This window comes from Phocoena sinus, chromosome 2 (genome assembly GCF_008692025.1).
Source record: "Phocoena sinus isolate mPhoSin1 chromosome 2, mPhoSin1.pri, whole genome shotgun sequence".
Taxonomy (NCBI): Eukaryota; Metazoa; Chordata; class Mammalia; order Artiodactyla; family Phocoenidae; genus Phocoena; species Phocoena sinus.
Window position 1 is genome coordinate 29480356 of NC_045764.1, and position 14864 is coordinate 29495219.

At 49.2% G+C, this 14864-nt stretch overlaps 1 protein-coding gene across 2 annotated transcripts in view; it reads left to right on the forward strand.

Annotated features, from left to right (window-relative positions):
• The first annotated feature begins 3556 nt into the window (after positions 1-3556).
• DIP2C (disco interacting protein 2 homolog C) overlaps positions 3557-14864 on the forward strand; it is a 372892-nt gene continuing 361584 nt past the window's right edge. Inside the window, exon 1 of one of the 2 annotated variants that reach the window (XM_032623322.1) lies at positions 3557-3738. In XM_032623322.1, the coding sequence (XP_032479213.1) occupies positions 3654-3738 (85 nt within the window). In that variant the 5' untranslated portion in view covers positions 3557-3653. The remainder of the gene's footprint in view (positions 3739-14864) is intronic. The other variant, XM_032623323.1, reaches the window with a different exon arrangement.

The window sequence follows — 14864 nt, forward strand, 5'->3', positions numbered from 1 at the left end:
AAGTTTTCATTCAGAATTCGCTTGGAATTCGGTGAGACAGAACAAAATAGAGGTGAGGTACTGCAGGTTGGCAGAGGGGTAACAAATCCCCCACAGCAGACAGTCAAGACAGTGACAGAGGCCCCCCAGTGCTGGCTGTCACGGGGTTAATTACTTAATTACTGTTCCGTCCCTGCCCCTCTGTGGAACTCAAAACCGTGGAGGAGCAGAGGTAGCTCACGTGTCCCGTGTCAGCGTCCCTCCAGTCCCGAGGCCTCGGGCTGGCTACCTCTCCAGCTTTTCTCTCCTGGACACCTACAGCTTTTGTACATGTCTCAGACTCTCTGGGATTTGTTATGTAGAAGCTGGCTTATTTCGCAAATTAAACCATGCTAGTGTGTTGATAAGTGCTAATGATGCCTAACTCTTCCCAAGTAGCAGTCATGAGATGTCACAGTGGCTTTCTGAAGATAAGTGACCATAGTTCACAGGTGTAGCTCTGAGGATGGAATTTCAGGGCTTTCAGAGAGCTTTGGAAGCAAATAGCCCTTAGCAGGTATTCAATTCATTCTAATAAACTTCTGTTGGGTATTGTTATGCCCACCTTGACATCCACTTGAACCAGGTTTTTATACATGGAAACACACAAGGCATAACTGGGTTTTCACTAAGCGCCACTTTCATTGAGACTGGCCAGGACTGGAGCAGAAGGAGATGAAGGGAAATAGTCTTTCCCCTTTTCCAAGGCTGGATTGTACTTTGAGAAACAGTGTGCTGTTTATACGTCATTCAACACAGTGGGGGAATCACAGGTGGACTAGCTGCCCAGTAAGAGGCACATGTTAAATACAAGCCCCAGGAAGAACAGGTGGGAAGAGAGGTGTGTAGTTCTAGGTGGGAGATTAGGAAGGAAGGCTTCATGGAAGAAGTGGCATTTGACCCTGGACTTGGATGGGTGAAATCCGACGTGTGGCCATGACTTGGGTGGGGGAATAGGAAGAGGAGAGGCACACGTCAGCAAAAGAGACACAAGAAGGGGAGATGCCCCGCAGGCAAGTGAGAACTCCTCAGGTGACCACAGGTGCATGCAGGGAGCGCAGGATAGAAAGTAGGGAAGGAAACTTTGTGTCTGTGAAGCCTTCAGTGTCAGATCAAGGAGTTCTTTGGTTTGTAGGCAGAGAACCATTGTAGATTGTAGAGCAAGGGGACTGTAACCCATGGCAGCCACAGTAGGAAGATCAGAAGGGGAAAAACAGGGTAGGGACTCTGAGGGCCTGAATTAGGCAGTGGCAGTGGGCCTGTGGGGTGGATGTTACTGAAGCTTGACAACGGGCATGACTCAAAGCACGGAAACCAGGAGAAATGGGGGCTGCTCTCGAGTAAGAACACAGTAAGGGTGGGAGGCAAGCGGAGTTTGATCTCAGACATAACATGTTTTGAAGACGTGGCAGGACTTCCAGATAAAGATGTCTCTCAGGACATTGGAAATGCCACGAACACTCTCCCAAGTGTACTTAGTAGTCATACAGAGACCTGCCCAAATGAAGACGCATCTGCTTGGAATCCAAGTTGATATTTGATGTGTTTAGTGTAACATAGTGGTTTTCTTTGGAACTAACCTCAGTTACAGCATCAGACATGGATGATCAAGACCCACCCACGAAGTAAAACAGAATACATAATTTTATTCTGATACCATCTGGACCTAGACTGACTTGACACCCTCGATGTGTGGAATGCACAGGCCCACTTTGCTGTAAAGAAATGAGTGCAGAGATTTGCTCTGGAGACTGGGGTTTGAATCCTGGTTCTGCTGCATTTTATTTCTCTAAGGCCTTCGCCTGTAGCCCCAGATCCTCTCGAGGGCTCTCTGCCTCAGTGGTCTGTTTATCCTGAAAGGGGGAGAGACTGTGGTGGAGCCATACCTGTGTGGCCCCCCACGTCCACTGGCTTTACGTCCAAGACCATAAAGCAGAGGTGTTTGGGGTTCGCCCGTTTCAAGCTCATCATTGATCTGTATTAGATCAGTGAGACCTATGTAAGAAATGCCCACAGCTCTCTAGTGGTCACTGAGGAAGAAGGCTTGGTCCTTGTCCCCAGAGCTGTCACTCAGACTGATGAGAAAGATAAAGGCCAAGGATATAAGGGCAGAGACAAGTAGATAAGATAGTGGGAGCACAGTAAGGGGGAGGAGAGATTTTTCTGGAGTTGATGTTAGGGACGCTGTGGGAGCGTGTGGGCAGAGAAGGGGGGCACTCAGGGTGAAGGCCACTAGGTCTTCAGGAACCAGCTTGTGGGGGTCGCATGGTGTGACTGCAGATAGGGGCCAAGTGGTGGAGGGTCTGGAGTCTCCCATTAAGAGGGTGGACTTGTATTCAGTAGACAATGCAGGAAGTATTAAATTGCCTATTTTTGAAAGGGGAATAAATGCCACTGTGTTTCCAGAGCCACCTTCGGCCCCTCCTGCCACAGGGTCAAGCAGATGGTGGTGGTGGGGCCACCAGGAGGTCTGCGATAGGGGCTGAACTGGGAGGAGTGGGTCCGGAATGAAAATGACACGCGAGAGCCTTGAGGGGACAGGGAAGCAGAGGGTGTGTGAAGACTGAGGAAGACAGACAAACACTCCCGGGACTCTTCCCAGCCTGGATCATTAAGAAAATGGTGGAAGTTGTTAGAAGCCAGGAGGAGGGGCTGGTTTGTGGAGTTCGGGGTTTGGGGGCATCTGAGTGACGTTATTCAGTTGGACAGTCGGAGGGGTGAGCTAGCCTCCCCAAACGGTCAGGACTGGAGGCCCAGGTTTGGTGATACCCCCAGAGGTGACACCGGTGCGGTGGGGGCGGAAGAGAGAAGCGCGGAGGAGGAGCCGTAGGGCCCTCGGGCGAGGGCGCGGGAAGACCTGCTGAGGACACGGAGCCCCGGGCTGAGGACGGGCCGGGGTATCAGGGCGAGCGTGCTCAGGCTGACCGGGAACGTGGAGATTCGGTGACCCATCTCTCCTCTAGCCGCCTTCACGGTGGGGAGACGGAGCCGAGGGAGAGGCACTGATTGTAGCCTCAGGGCCAGGCTGGTATGTCCTACATCAACGCGAATTAGGAACTTCCAGCCTACTCCTCTTTCCACAGCCCACGCTGTCTTTTACACCTCCCGCCCCCAACACACAACGTATTTATTAAAAAAAAAAAAAAAAAAAATCAGCCCGCAAAGACCCGGAACGCCGATGCCGGGGGCTCCAGCAGGTATTTTTCTGCCTTAGGCCTGGGTAGGCGAGGGCCGTGCCGGGGTGGGGGAGGCCCCGCTGGGCCGGTGTGCGAGCCCCGCGCCCCCGGGAGCGCGCGCTGCGCCGGCCCGCCCTCCGTCCCCGGTGCGCGTCCCCGCCCGGCCCAGCCCCGGAGCGCGTGCCCCCGCCGCCCCCGCCCCGTGCGCGCTCTTCGCCGTCACGAGCGCGCCGCGGAGCCGCCCGGTGGAGCGGCGGTGGGCGCGCTCCGGGCGGGACGGGGGCGCGGGCGCGGGCGCGAGGCCTTCGTGCCGGGGCCGCGCGGAGGAGGCACCGGGGAGGAGCGCGCTGCGCCGCCGCCCGGCCTGCCGCCGCTCGGTGCGGGTCCGCGGGGCGCGAGGAGCGGCGAGACCGCGGCCTGGAACAAAGGGAGGCCGGCTGGGGCGGGGGCGTCGCGAGCATGGCGGACCGCAGCCTGGAAGGCATGGCGCTGCCCCTGGAGGTGCGGGCCCGGCTGGCCGAGCTGGAGCTGGAGCTGTCGGAAGGTAACAGGCCCCGCGCTCAGCCGGCCGCGCTGTCACGGGGGCCGGGGCGCGGGCGGGCGGGCGGGGGTCTCGGCGCGGTGCGAGCGCGGCCCCCGCCCTGCGGCTCCGCGTCGTCGGCCGCGGCCCCGGCGCCGGGGCCCTGGGGAGCCGGACGGGGCCGTGGGGCCGGGGGCGCAGCCGGGGCGCAGGACGGGGCCGCGGGGCCCGGGGCGCAGCCGGGACGCAGGACGGGGCCGCGGGGCCCGGGGCGCAGCCGGGACGCAGGACGGGCCGCGGGGCCGGGGCGGCCTCGCGCGCGGCCTGGCGGACGGGGCCGTGTCCTTGGTGCGCGTCCGAGCGCTGCCCACCGCGGCCGGGCCGGGGGCGGTTCCGCGTTGCGTGGCCTGAGGCTCCGCGGGCCTCGTTCTAATGCGAAACTTGTCTTTGGACTTGAGGTTTGACCGCCGGTGTCCGAGGCATCCTGGCTGGACCGGGATAGTACTACTATTGTTCCCGTCCGCTGGGATGCGAAGGTTGGGTGAAATTGGAAAGCCTCCTCCCTCAGGCCAGGGTCTGTGGCGCGTTCCCATCGTCCCATACTTAGAATTTGTGACAGATTTGCCACAGTGATTTCATGGAGTGTTATATACGGTTTCTTATTTGCTCTTAATGGTGGGATCATGTGCTCAGCTGTCATAAGTTTCAGATCGGATTTTGCTATGTCTTAAAAAAAAACAACCCACTGAAGTTCCGAAATGTTGAATGTTTAATATAGATTTAGAGTTCACCCAGCTCACCCTGGGAAGGCCACTAATACGCAGTGGGGTGGGGATAGGCCGGCTTGTCTCGAATTTATATTTGGAGCAGTTTAGTGGTGAACTTGTATGTGTGTGTAACGGTTTTGTGGGGCTGGCAGCCAGAAAGTAAATTCATTCGTGCCAGTTTTCATCAGCAGGGAGAAGCTGGTGTTGACCGTATGGTTTCCTTTTTAACACTTTCAGGGCAAAGAAGGGGGTGCAGGTAGGGGCCTGGGGTGAAGTGTCTTTTCAGATGTCACAGACTGGAGATGTTTCTGTTTCACATTTGGGGTTCTGCAGGGTTCTGTAATGCTCAACTGTCCCATAGGAGGAGACCGTTTCCTGGACTCTGTGGTCAACAGACACTGTTCTGAAGGGTTGTAGATGATGAGGGTGTTGCTGGTACCTCGGTGCAGTGCCCAGCTGGGCAAACAGTACTTAGGTCTACACTGGTGGGTAAGGTGTGCAGTGTGGACAGATTGCTTGGAGGGATGAAGTGCCCGTTGGAAAATATTTGCCCAAGTTCTTTGATTTTGTCAATGTTCACATGGGTTTTTCTCCCTCACTTTACAGGCCCCCGTAGCTGTGCACCACAGTTGTGTTATTTACAACACCGTATCATTCATGCATTCTCTCCAGACAAGCACTTCTGCTATGTCTGTATTATACTGGTGTTAAGTGTCAGTACCCTACCTGTGCTGGCAAAGCGGGAAGCTGTCTGAACTCACCAGGAGCCCTCCACCTCCCCCATCAGTCTGGGATGGGCTCACATTTGCTTCTGCACATCTGGGACAGTGCGTGGTCCCTGGTGGGAGTGCCTGCTTGTGGACGTGGACACTCACCTGCTAGATTGCACTCACCTGTCACCATCAGTCACTTCTAGAATGTGTCCCTGTTGTCCAGGGGATGGCAAACCACTTTAGACCAAGGTGTGCTTAGCCTAGTTCTCTGTGAATTCCTTGTGTCCCTACAGATTTTTAAAAAGGGTTTAATGAGTTTCTTATTGTCTGGGCAGAGAAAGGGGTGTGTGTTTGCATATGGGAATCACATTATTGTTTTTCTCTCTCTCTAAACTCTGCTAGGCCTGGCTGCCTCACCCAAGAGTAAGAGTCAGAGGGTTGTTGCTTTGGCCACCCAGCCTCAGCCCACATCTCCCCACTTTAGCTGTGTCATCTTTGACTTGCTTTGTCCATGCTGAGTCGATTAGGTCTCTCTTTAAGGTCATTTGAAATTTTGTGTCTTGTGACTATGTAGAGTAGTTTTACTGTCTTAAATTAGATGAATCAACTTGTTTTCCAGTATTGCTTAATAGCAACCAAAGAATGGAGGGATCAGAAATCTGTGCCTCTTTACATTTTAGAACTTAAAACCCCCCAGCATAGCCACTTTCAAAGTGAAAAGTTAAAACAGCTTTTAATGCCGAGTTATTTAAGCATATTGCTTTCATATTTTATCTTCAGTCAGGATTCATGTGGAGAGAATTCTTTAAATTAGTCTTCATCGTTTTATTAAAATATCAGAACATACTGTGGAAACGTGTGGACGTTCCAGTGCTCACTTCCTACAAAGGAGCATGGGAAAACAATTCCATTTTAAGCACATAATGTAGGTTGAAAAAAGAGTAGACTCTTCTTTCAAAGTTCCTATATGGCCTGCCAGCTGTTGATGGTTGTATATCTTATCTAGATTAGTAGATGCTGGTCCAGTTTTGGTTTGCACTGTCTGCTCGTGCTGCTACAGACACTTAGGTTATTTTATTTTATGGGTCACTGTTTGGTAGAGGGTTGCAGATTGACTTCTTGGCTGCAGAAGTCAGATTTTCACTTTCCTGCCCTGCTGGTTGCCTCCTCTTTTCTTTCCACTGTCTGTTGCTACCCAATGCTTCCCTCTTGGGGGAAAACTGGGCTGCTCTCCCTGCAGATCTGGTGCCAGCAAAGAACAGGAGATTTCTGTGGGGAGATGTGGTGGCTGCCCCTCCTATGGGCAGTAATGGCCTCCAATCCACAGGTCTGGGTAAAGTCTTTGGTGTGGAGCCAGGGGTTGTCGGTCTGGTGAATTCTTGGGACTCAATGTGAAATGGAGAGGAAGCCAGTGAGCTGGCTGGTTGCTGGGTGCCAGGTGGGGTAGCGGTGGCTCTTTTCTTCACACACTTTTCCCTAAATCATTTTTTTCTTCCCTTCCCTTCCCTTCATTCTTGCCTTTTGGAATCATGCATTTTTCTATTTGGCTTTCAGAGGGCCCCCAAGTAGTTTCATTAATATGTAAATAGACATTATTTGGCTTAAGGAAAAACTTTAAATGGAAACACTGGCAAAGCAGAGAGGAAACAAAATTTCTCAATAAAGACAGACTCATGTCTTATTAAAAAAAAAATCAGTTGTTGATTGAACTTCAGCAATAAGTTTCTGTGTTAACTGACGGCTTGTGTCCTGGGCTGTACACACCCTGGACTTGCACCTGTAGACGATATCATCCCACTGTTTCAGGAGTGGTTGAATTCTTATTTTGGTAGGACTTTGGGAAATTGCCTTGTGATGTAGACTGTGAAAACTGTTTGGTGTTTGCAGAAGAGAAGCCCGTTAGCTTTCTACTTTGTGGCTTTTGAATTCTGAGTGTGTTTACTAACTTCCTAACTCTTGCTTATGGGAGTTACTCAGTTTGTAAGATACAGAATTACTGCAACTATTAGTTATGTTCTGTAATCGAGTCCATCGTAACATTTTCTAGTAAGTGTGAAACTACTCAAGGAAGGAGGTGCATGCCATCAGTTCTTTGTGTGGATCAAGGAACCAGTGATTTCTTAAATTGCAGGTGAGCAATTCACATGCAGCTGGCATAATCCTGTCACCAGAGTAAAATCTTAAAGAGATGGCCAGTTGGAAGGTTTGTAGATTTGGGTGTGTGTGGCATTTTCAGGGCTTCCAGCACAATATAGCAGATGCACTCAGCTCTAGAAGTCAGTTCTGTCCCCATCAGCCCCTGTGCTTTTCTTGGAGGTCCCTGTGGCTGCAGAGGTGGCCGCCCAAACTGAGGCCTGGGACCACCTTCCAGGGTCCTTGAGAGGAGACCTGCTGTCTCTAATGCAACCCAAATGTTCTCATTGAAAGGAGATGGTGGACTCTGGAAAGCAAATGTGTGAAAAAATACTTTCTTCTAGAGTCTTGTTGATAATTTGTTGTCATTGGGAGAGGAGGAGGGAAGGGGTCAGCAGATTCAGGGAATAGCTGAGCCACTCCACCGGGGATCAGACCTCACCATTGTTAAGAAAACCTGTTCGCTCTGTCACATCGTCTCAAAGCTGCCCCCAGTAGCTGTACGTCCTGTTCACTCTGTCACATCGTCTCAAAGCTGCCCCCAGTAGCTGTACGTATTGCGGTGAATGAAATGGACTACTTGGCTTGATAAATCTAAAAGATTGTTATCTGAATTAAAAATATGTACAAAATGGCAGCATTGATATGTGTGGGATGTGAAATGTGTGGACTTGAATTTTAAGAGTTATTCAGAGTTATGAAAATAGTTAAATTTGAATGTTCTTTTCTTGATGAATAAATATAGATGTCAAATTTAGCCGGGAAATTAAAGGCACACATTAAAGGCACTGATGTGTAAGATTGATCCCAATGCTCAAAAGATCTTTGTGGTGCTGTAGTCATGCTTAGAGCTGAATGTTGTGAGGTCACAGCTGTAACAACGACTCTATTTTGTTTCATTCTGGGCCCACTGGCTTTATATTCTTGTTATGGTTTGGAGGCTACAAGCTGTTGGATGATATGAGTCACTTTTTGCCTTCCTCCTCCCAGCCCTTTTCAAATGGGTTGTCTCTTCTTTTAGAGCTGATTTTTTTCTTTTAAAGCAGTGATTTATGGGATGAGTTGTAGCGTTCTTCTGAATTGCAAAGAGAATGTATTGGATAATCTTCATTTTGATGTCATGTATATAGACTGACTCACCAGTTCAAATCCTAGTCATATTAAGATTCTCATAATTACTCAGGTACCTTACTAAAAGCAGATGCTCACCTGCAGTTATTGGCTTGGTTTCACACATCATTGTTTATCCTGGTACACGGAAGGCACCTCAGGTGATGTGATGGGCTCTGGCCACTGTTTACTGTTCCTGTTCTCCGGTCTCTCCATCTGTATGCCTCTACTTTCAAGGTTGCCCGTGTTCATTTTCCTTCTTTCATGAGCTTTTCGTGTGCCCTACAAAAGTTACCTACTATCATTGCCAGTGCTGTGTTCTGCTGAGAGGGTCAAAACCTTGTCATGTCTCAAAAGAAGCAGTTGCATCCGTTCTTGATAATAAATAGCGCTCTCAAAGGGGAGACTCTAATTGAGAATCCCAGCTGGCGGGGGTAAGAACATAGGCGTCAGGTTTGTACGTATATGGCACTTTCTTCAGGACCCAACAGGGTGTTAATGTTCATAAGCCCTTAAGACAAATAAAGTGGGAAAGGCTAAGATATTGAGCTGTAAAAGTCAACATGACAAGCAGCCTTCTTTTGTGGGGTGGGGGACTGGGGAGGTTGCTCTTTAGTTCTGTTGCTGTTGAATATCGTGGAGAATGAAACGTGCTCTCTGTGCTGAGAATCACAAATTGAGGTGGTTCTTTACCAAATGCTTTGTGCAGTAGGTTTAAAAAATCCGGGAAAAAACGACCGAAGATAGTGAGGACTGAGAGATTCTGTGATTGATAGTGGGTTAAATAGATCTTTTTATTCTGGGCTGCCGTTTAAAATTTTTTTTTTTTTGCTTATTAAGTTGGAAACTGTTTCTGTGTCCTCATGAAAAGATTGAAGACCGCGGGTCAGATCCAAACTAGTTCTGTCGGCACCAGCGAGAGCAATTCCTTAGATATTTGTCTGCAATTATGCACAATTAAAAATTTTTTTTTTTTTTTTTACTGAATTATCTGGTTAGTCAAGTCACATATTCTATTTTTTTAATTAGAGGAATACTCTAACATTTTAAAATTATGAAGTTAAAAAACTCATATGTAGGGCTTCCCTGGTGGCGCAGTGGTTGAGAGTCCGCCTGCCGATGCAGGGGACGCGGGTTCGTGCCCTGGTCCGGGAAGATCCCACATGCCGCAGAGCAGCTGGGCCCGTGAGCCATGGCTGCTGGGCCTGCGCGTCTGGAGCCTGTGCTCCACAACGGGAGAGGCCACAGCAGTGAGAGGCCCGCGTACTGAAAAAAAAAAAAAACTCATATGTAAATATGTCCCCTCTTCGTTGTGGGTGGCTTCACACCCACCAGCCTCAGGTCTGAGCCTCTGGCCAAGGAGGAAGGCAGTTCCCTGCTGGACACTCGGTCCTGAGTGTCTAATTAAAACCAGAAAAGTGAGTCTCTCGTGTTCTGACCATGTGTCTTACCAGTGCAGCTTGCCATGTGTCAGGAGTTTATAAAACATGTTAAGCTTTAGCGGGGAGAGGCCCACACATCTCAGTTTCCATGCGGCAGGTCTTAATCCGCCGTCGTGGCTTTGTTCCTGCCACTCCCTCGAGTTGGCAGAGCCACATGTCCGGACCGCTTCACTCTTGGGAAGAACACAGACCTCCACATGGAGCCCTGTCCCCTTCCTGGCCAAGCCCAGAGTCATGTCCCTGTGAAGATGCAGGTGGCGTGGGTCTAGCTGACTAGCTCTCTAAGGAAGCGCTTCCTGGCCAGTTCACCTGAAATGAAAACAGAAATGTAAACTGTGTTGTTACTAATTAACCTTATCAGGAGATTCTGGGTCTTTATGAATAAAGTAGATAAATGGAGATTACATGCTTTATTGCAAATAGAGCACATCCAGTTATGTCAGTGTCACAATACCTGACAAAACATAGCTTATAAACCTTCACAGAAGGATAAGAGCAGTCGCAGAGCCTGATGCTGTCAGGGGACAGGAAGGGGTGAAATCTGGAGTTGGTCAGTTGCTTTAGGAAGGACCGGTTCACTCTGGAGCCATCGGTCTGAGGGGCTGGATTTGGTGCAGTGGGCACTGAAAGCACAAAAATCCGTGTTTAACTTGTGCGTGACCTTCTTCTGTGCCTCTTGAACCTCTTCGGGTCTTTTTCTAAATCCTGTTTGGAGATTTGTGTGAAGATCTTGAGAATTCTCAAGTGAGTGTCCACTGAGAAGTCTTTCTATGGATTTTCCTATGTTGGGAGGGCCTGTCCGGGGCTCTGCAGTCGTGGCATCACCCCGGATAAGCCACCAGGCTCTCCCAGTTTTGGTGTCCTCGGCTGTCAGATAGGGTTAAGAACTCTGCCTTTGGGATGGTAGTGGGGATCAGCGAGGCAGAGTCACAGTATCTGCTCCATAAATATCCAGCCCTGCAGTTTCCCTCTGAGGTGCTGTCACTGGGACAGAGTTCCCTGCCCTCCCGCCGCCTCCCCAGTTTATCCAGGTGATTTGAGTTACAGTGGCCTTCGGAGAAAAGCAGTGGAGAGGCGGCATAGGCCCGGGTGTGGGAAAGCACTTTCACTTTCCTGTGCTTGGAGGGTGCACCTCTTAATAGATGCTATCTGGGCACTTACCCTGTCCTAGGATAGCTTCAGAGCTGCAATGCCTCTTTTTTTTTTTTTTAAAGATAAAACTTCCTTTCTGGTGGACTCTTTGTGTCAATATTCCTGGAATCCCTTTTTCAGCCCCTTTACTTTTCAAGAGAATAGTTGGGGAAAGGTGTCCTAGGTCAGATTCAAGTCCAGGTGTGTCCGGAAGGACGTCCTATTAGGCTGTAATCATCGAATCTCAGGACCATGTGCGGACCTCCAATCAGAGTTGTTCCAGGGCTTCGTGGAGGAAGGGCCTGACCATCTCCTGCAGTCCCCTCACCACAATGCCCCCAGGATGAAATACAGAGCTCCACTGCTGTGACTGTGGGAATTGTCCTCCTGGAGGTGTGTGTCCCCCTGCCCTCAGTGTGTGTGGAGAGGGACTGAGCTGGCACCCCTCTCGTCATGCCCCCGTGTCCTGTCCCGAGACAAGTGCATGTGGATGCTACCCAACAGGCCACATAGGTGGGATTGCGTCAGCCTGGGCAGCTCTGAGAGGCCAGGTCAGAGCCAGGGCTCACTGTGGCAGTGGACCCGGGGCTCTGTGCCCCCCGCCCAACACCTGTAACAGATCCTGGGCTTTTATCGTTTACGATCACCCTGGCAGTTATGTCAGTTGAGTGCCGTGTGGGTTTGTGAGTGAGTGGGATCTTTTTCTTATCGACTTTCATAAGCTGCTTCTTTTAAAATAAAAACCAGAGATAGTTTGAAGCCCCCCCTGCCCCCGCTGTGAATTTAATGGTATCACAGAAGTTATGGCTTCAGTTACGTGTAAAAACAACTTAAGAGTAACACCAAGTACTAAGGTGGAGCTGTACTTCAGGATAGCTTAAGTGAGCATCATTGCGCTTCGAAACATCTTTTGTTTTTTCTTGTTTTGATGAACGTGATGGATGCTTGAAGGCTGTTGAGATTTAGTAATATAAAGTAGTCTTTAAGGAGCTCTTTAAGCAAGGGCGCAATTCCATTAAACTTAAGTCATTAAAATACACCTATTTAGGGACTTCCTTGGCGGTCCAGTGGTTAAGACTTAGCCTTCCAGTGCAGGGGGTGTGGGTTCAATCCCTGGTCAGGGAGCTAAGATCCCACATGACTCCCGGCCAAAAACCAAAACGGAAACAGAAACAATGTTGTAACAAGTTCAATAAAGACTTTAAAAATGGTCCACATCAAAAAATACCTTAAAACAAAAACAAAAACAAAAACCAACCACCTACTTAAACCCAAGGAAATAGTGTATCAACTTGCCAGGGTGGAAACTTTGTTACTAATGTTACTAAGGTACATTATAATGTACCTCATGCTTACAAGTTACTGTTGCAGTGCCTGTCCTGTAGGGAAATTCTGTCAACCTGAGACTTGGTGTTTGGGTGGGTTTTGTTGTTTCATTTTGCTTTTAGCTCAAGTGAATATAGTCTTATTGCAAATGGTGGGGCTAGGCTTCCCCCACCAAGCACAACATTGACCTGGGCCAAATGAGAAATAGCGCTTGGGGTTATTTTGCTGTTGATATCAGAGTTCAGACTTTGAGAATTTCTGTTACTTGTACATAAATTAATATGAAAAGGAAGTAGAATTCTGCCTCCCTGTTTTAGATGGTGGCGAATTATTATTTAGCTACCATACCAGTAAAGAAGTTTCTAATGGCTGTTGGTATTTTAGAATTTCTTTCGTGTTATTAGGAAGATCTGGCCTGGGACACGGGGAAGAAAGTAGCCTTGATTTTGCTGTTTCCTTCATGACATGTTGAATTTGACACAAATAGGATTCTGGATGAAATCTGCCCTTTATGGAAAGTGTCTAAGTAAAACAGGCTTTCTGAAAGTGTTGTACAATATTCTGTCTCCCGTGGATACAGAGGAGCAAAGCCATGGGGAAGGAATGTGGGCAGAGGTTCCTTGGATGGGCTGCCATTCCTCAGGTGATGGGCATCTGCTGTTGGGGGTGCCTACCACAGATGGAAAGCTCACAGGCTGACTGTGTCATTGTGGTCATAGGGCAGGTTTGATCAGTATCACTAATTCTTGAAAGATGATGTGGGGTGGGGAGCAGTATTTAGAACACTAGCATTCCTTGAAACAAAGATATGAAATAAAGCTTTTACATCTCATGGTGCCTTACAGCTTTTAGCTGCTTTCATATTGACCTTTTTTTAGTCCTTTGAAAATATTTTCTAAGGAAATGACATTAGCTTCTCTGTATAGATGAGGAGACTTCAAATGATCAGAAACTCATCACGAGCCTAGAATCTTGGCTTCGCGACACATTTTCACCATCACGAGTGAACTGAACCACCGAGCTGCTTTCTTTTGAAGCATGATGGGGATCCCGTCTTCTCCTGGGAGATCAGCAGCAGGAGCTCTGTGGAGTCCTGGGTGCTCTCGGGAGTGTGGGCCGTGGGCAGCGCCCTCCGCAGCAGCCTGTTCCAAGTCAGTGAGGAAATCAGACGAATTTCCCTTGCATGTGGTTGTAACGGGTGGAGGCTTATGCTGGCTGCCCCTAAACTTTGCATTTAAGATCGAATCTGTCATCTAGGGGATGAATATATGGGTGTTCTCTGTACAACTCTGTTTTCTGTATGTTTGAAATTTTTTTGTTTCTCATGGAAGATGAACATCCTTTATTTATGAGAAAAAAATTTTTTTTTGGCTGAGTTGTGTCTTCGTTGCTGCGCGCGGGCTTTCTCTAGTTGTGGCGAGTGAGGGCTACTCTTCGTTGTGGTGCGCGGGCTTCTCATTGCAGTAGCTTCTCTTGTTGGGGAGCACGGGCTCGAGGTGTGAGAGCTCAGTAGTTGTGGCTCGCGGGCTCTAGAGTTGTGGCGCATGGGCTTAGTTGCCCCGCAGCATGTGGGATCTTCCTGGACCAAGGCTCAAACCCGTGTCCCCTGCATTGGCAGGCGTATTCTTAACCACTGCACCACCAGGGAAGCCCCGGAACAGCATCCTTTAGAATCAGGAGTCTGGATATGATATGGCTTATCTGAAATCTTAATCGTTTTGGTCAAGAGACGATGCTGTTAGTTCTTGTGTTGTTTCTGGGAAAAATATTCTACATGAGGTTCCAGGAATAACCTCTTCAGTGTCTCTGCAAGAGTGACCTCTCTCAAAGCTCCCTATTACTAACCAGGATGATGGTGATCATGGTTAAGCCGCCACCAATCACTTACAAGGCAATCAATCTTAGGTCTTTTATGTAGAGTGCTTTTATTCCAAGTGGAATGCCTGTCTGACCTTCTCCAGGCCTTGCAGGGATGCAGACCACGTCTAATGGATGTGATCCACCCTCATCTCTGGTCCCCAGAGAACCGGAGTCGTGTCAGTAGGAGCGGACAGTGCATAACTCGGATTTTTAAATCATATGTTGCAAATTGATGTCTTTTTTGGCGTGAACAAAGTCTGTTATCTCTGTTTATAGGGGAGGACACTTACATGTCTCAGGCCACCACTCACTGATTGTTCACGTGTGCTAAGCACTGCATTAGGTGTCTTACATAGATTACCTTTTTTTTTTTTTTTTTTTTGCGGTACGCGGGCCTCTCACTGTTGTGGCCTCTCCCGTTGCTGAGCACAGGCTCCGGACATGCAGGCTCAGCGGCTATGGCTCACGGGCCCAGCCGCTCCGTGGCATGTGGGATCTTCCCAGACCGGGGCACGAACCCGTGTCCCCTGCATCGGCAGGTGGACTCTCAACCACTGCGCCACCAGGGAAGCCCTGTTATTTTATTTTTTGTTCCTTGAGTGGAAGCTATTTAGTGATTACTCAAAATTGTGAAAATAATCTAGTGATTAGAGGATCTTGTTAGGACA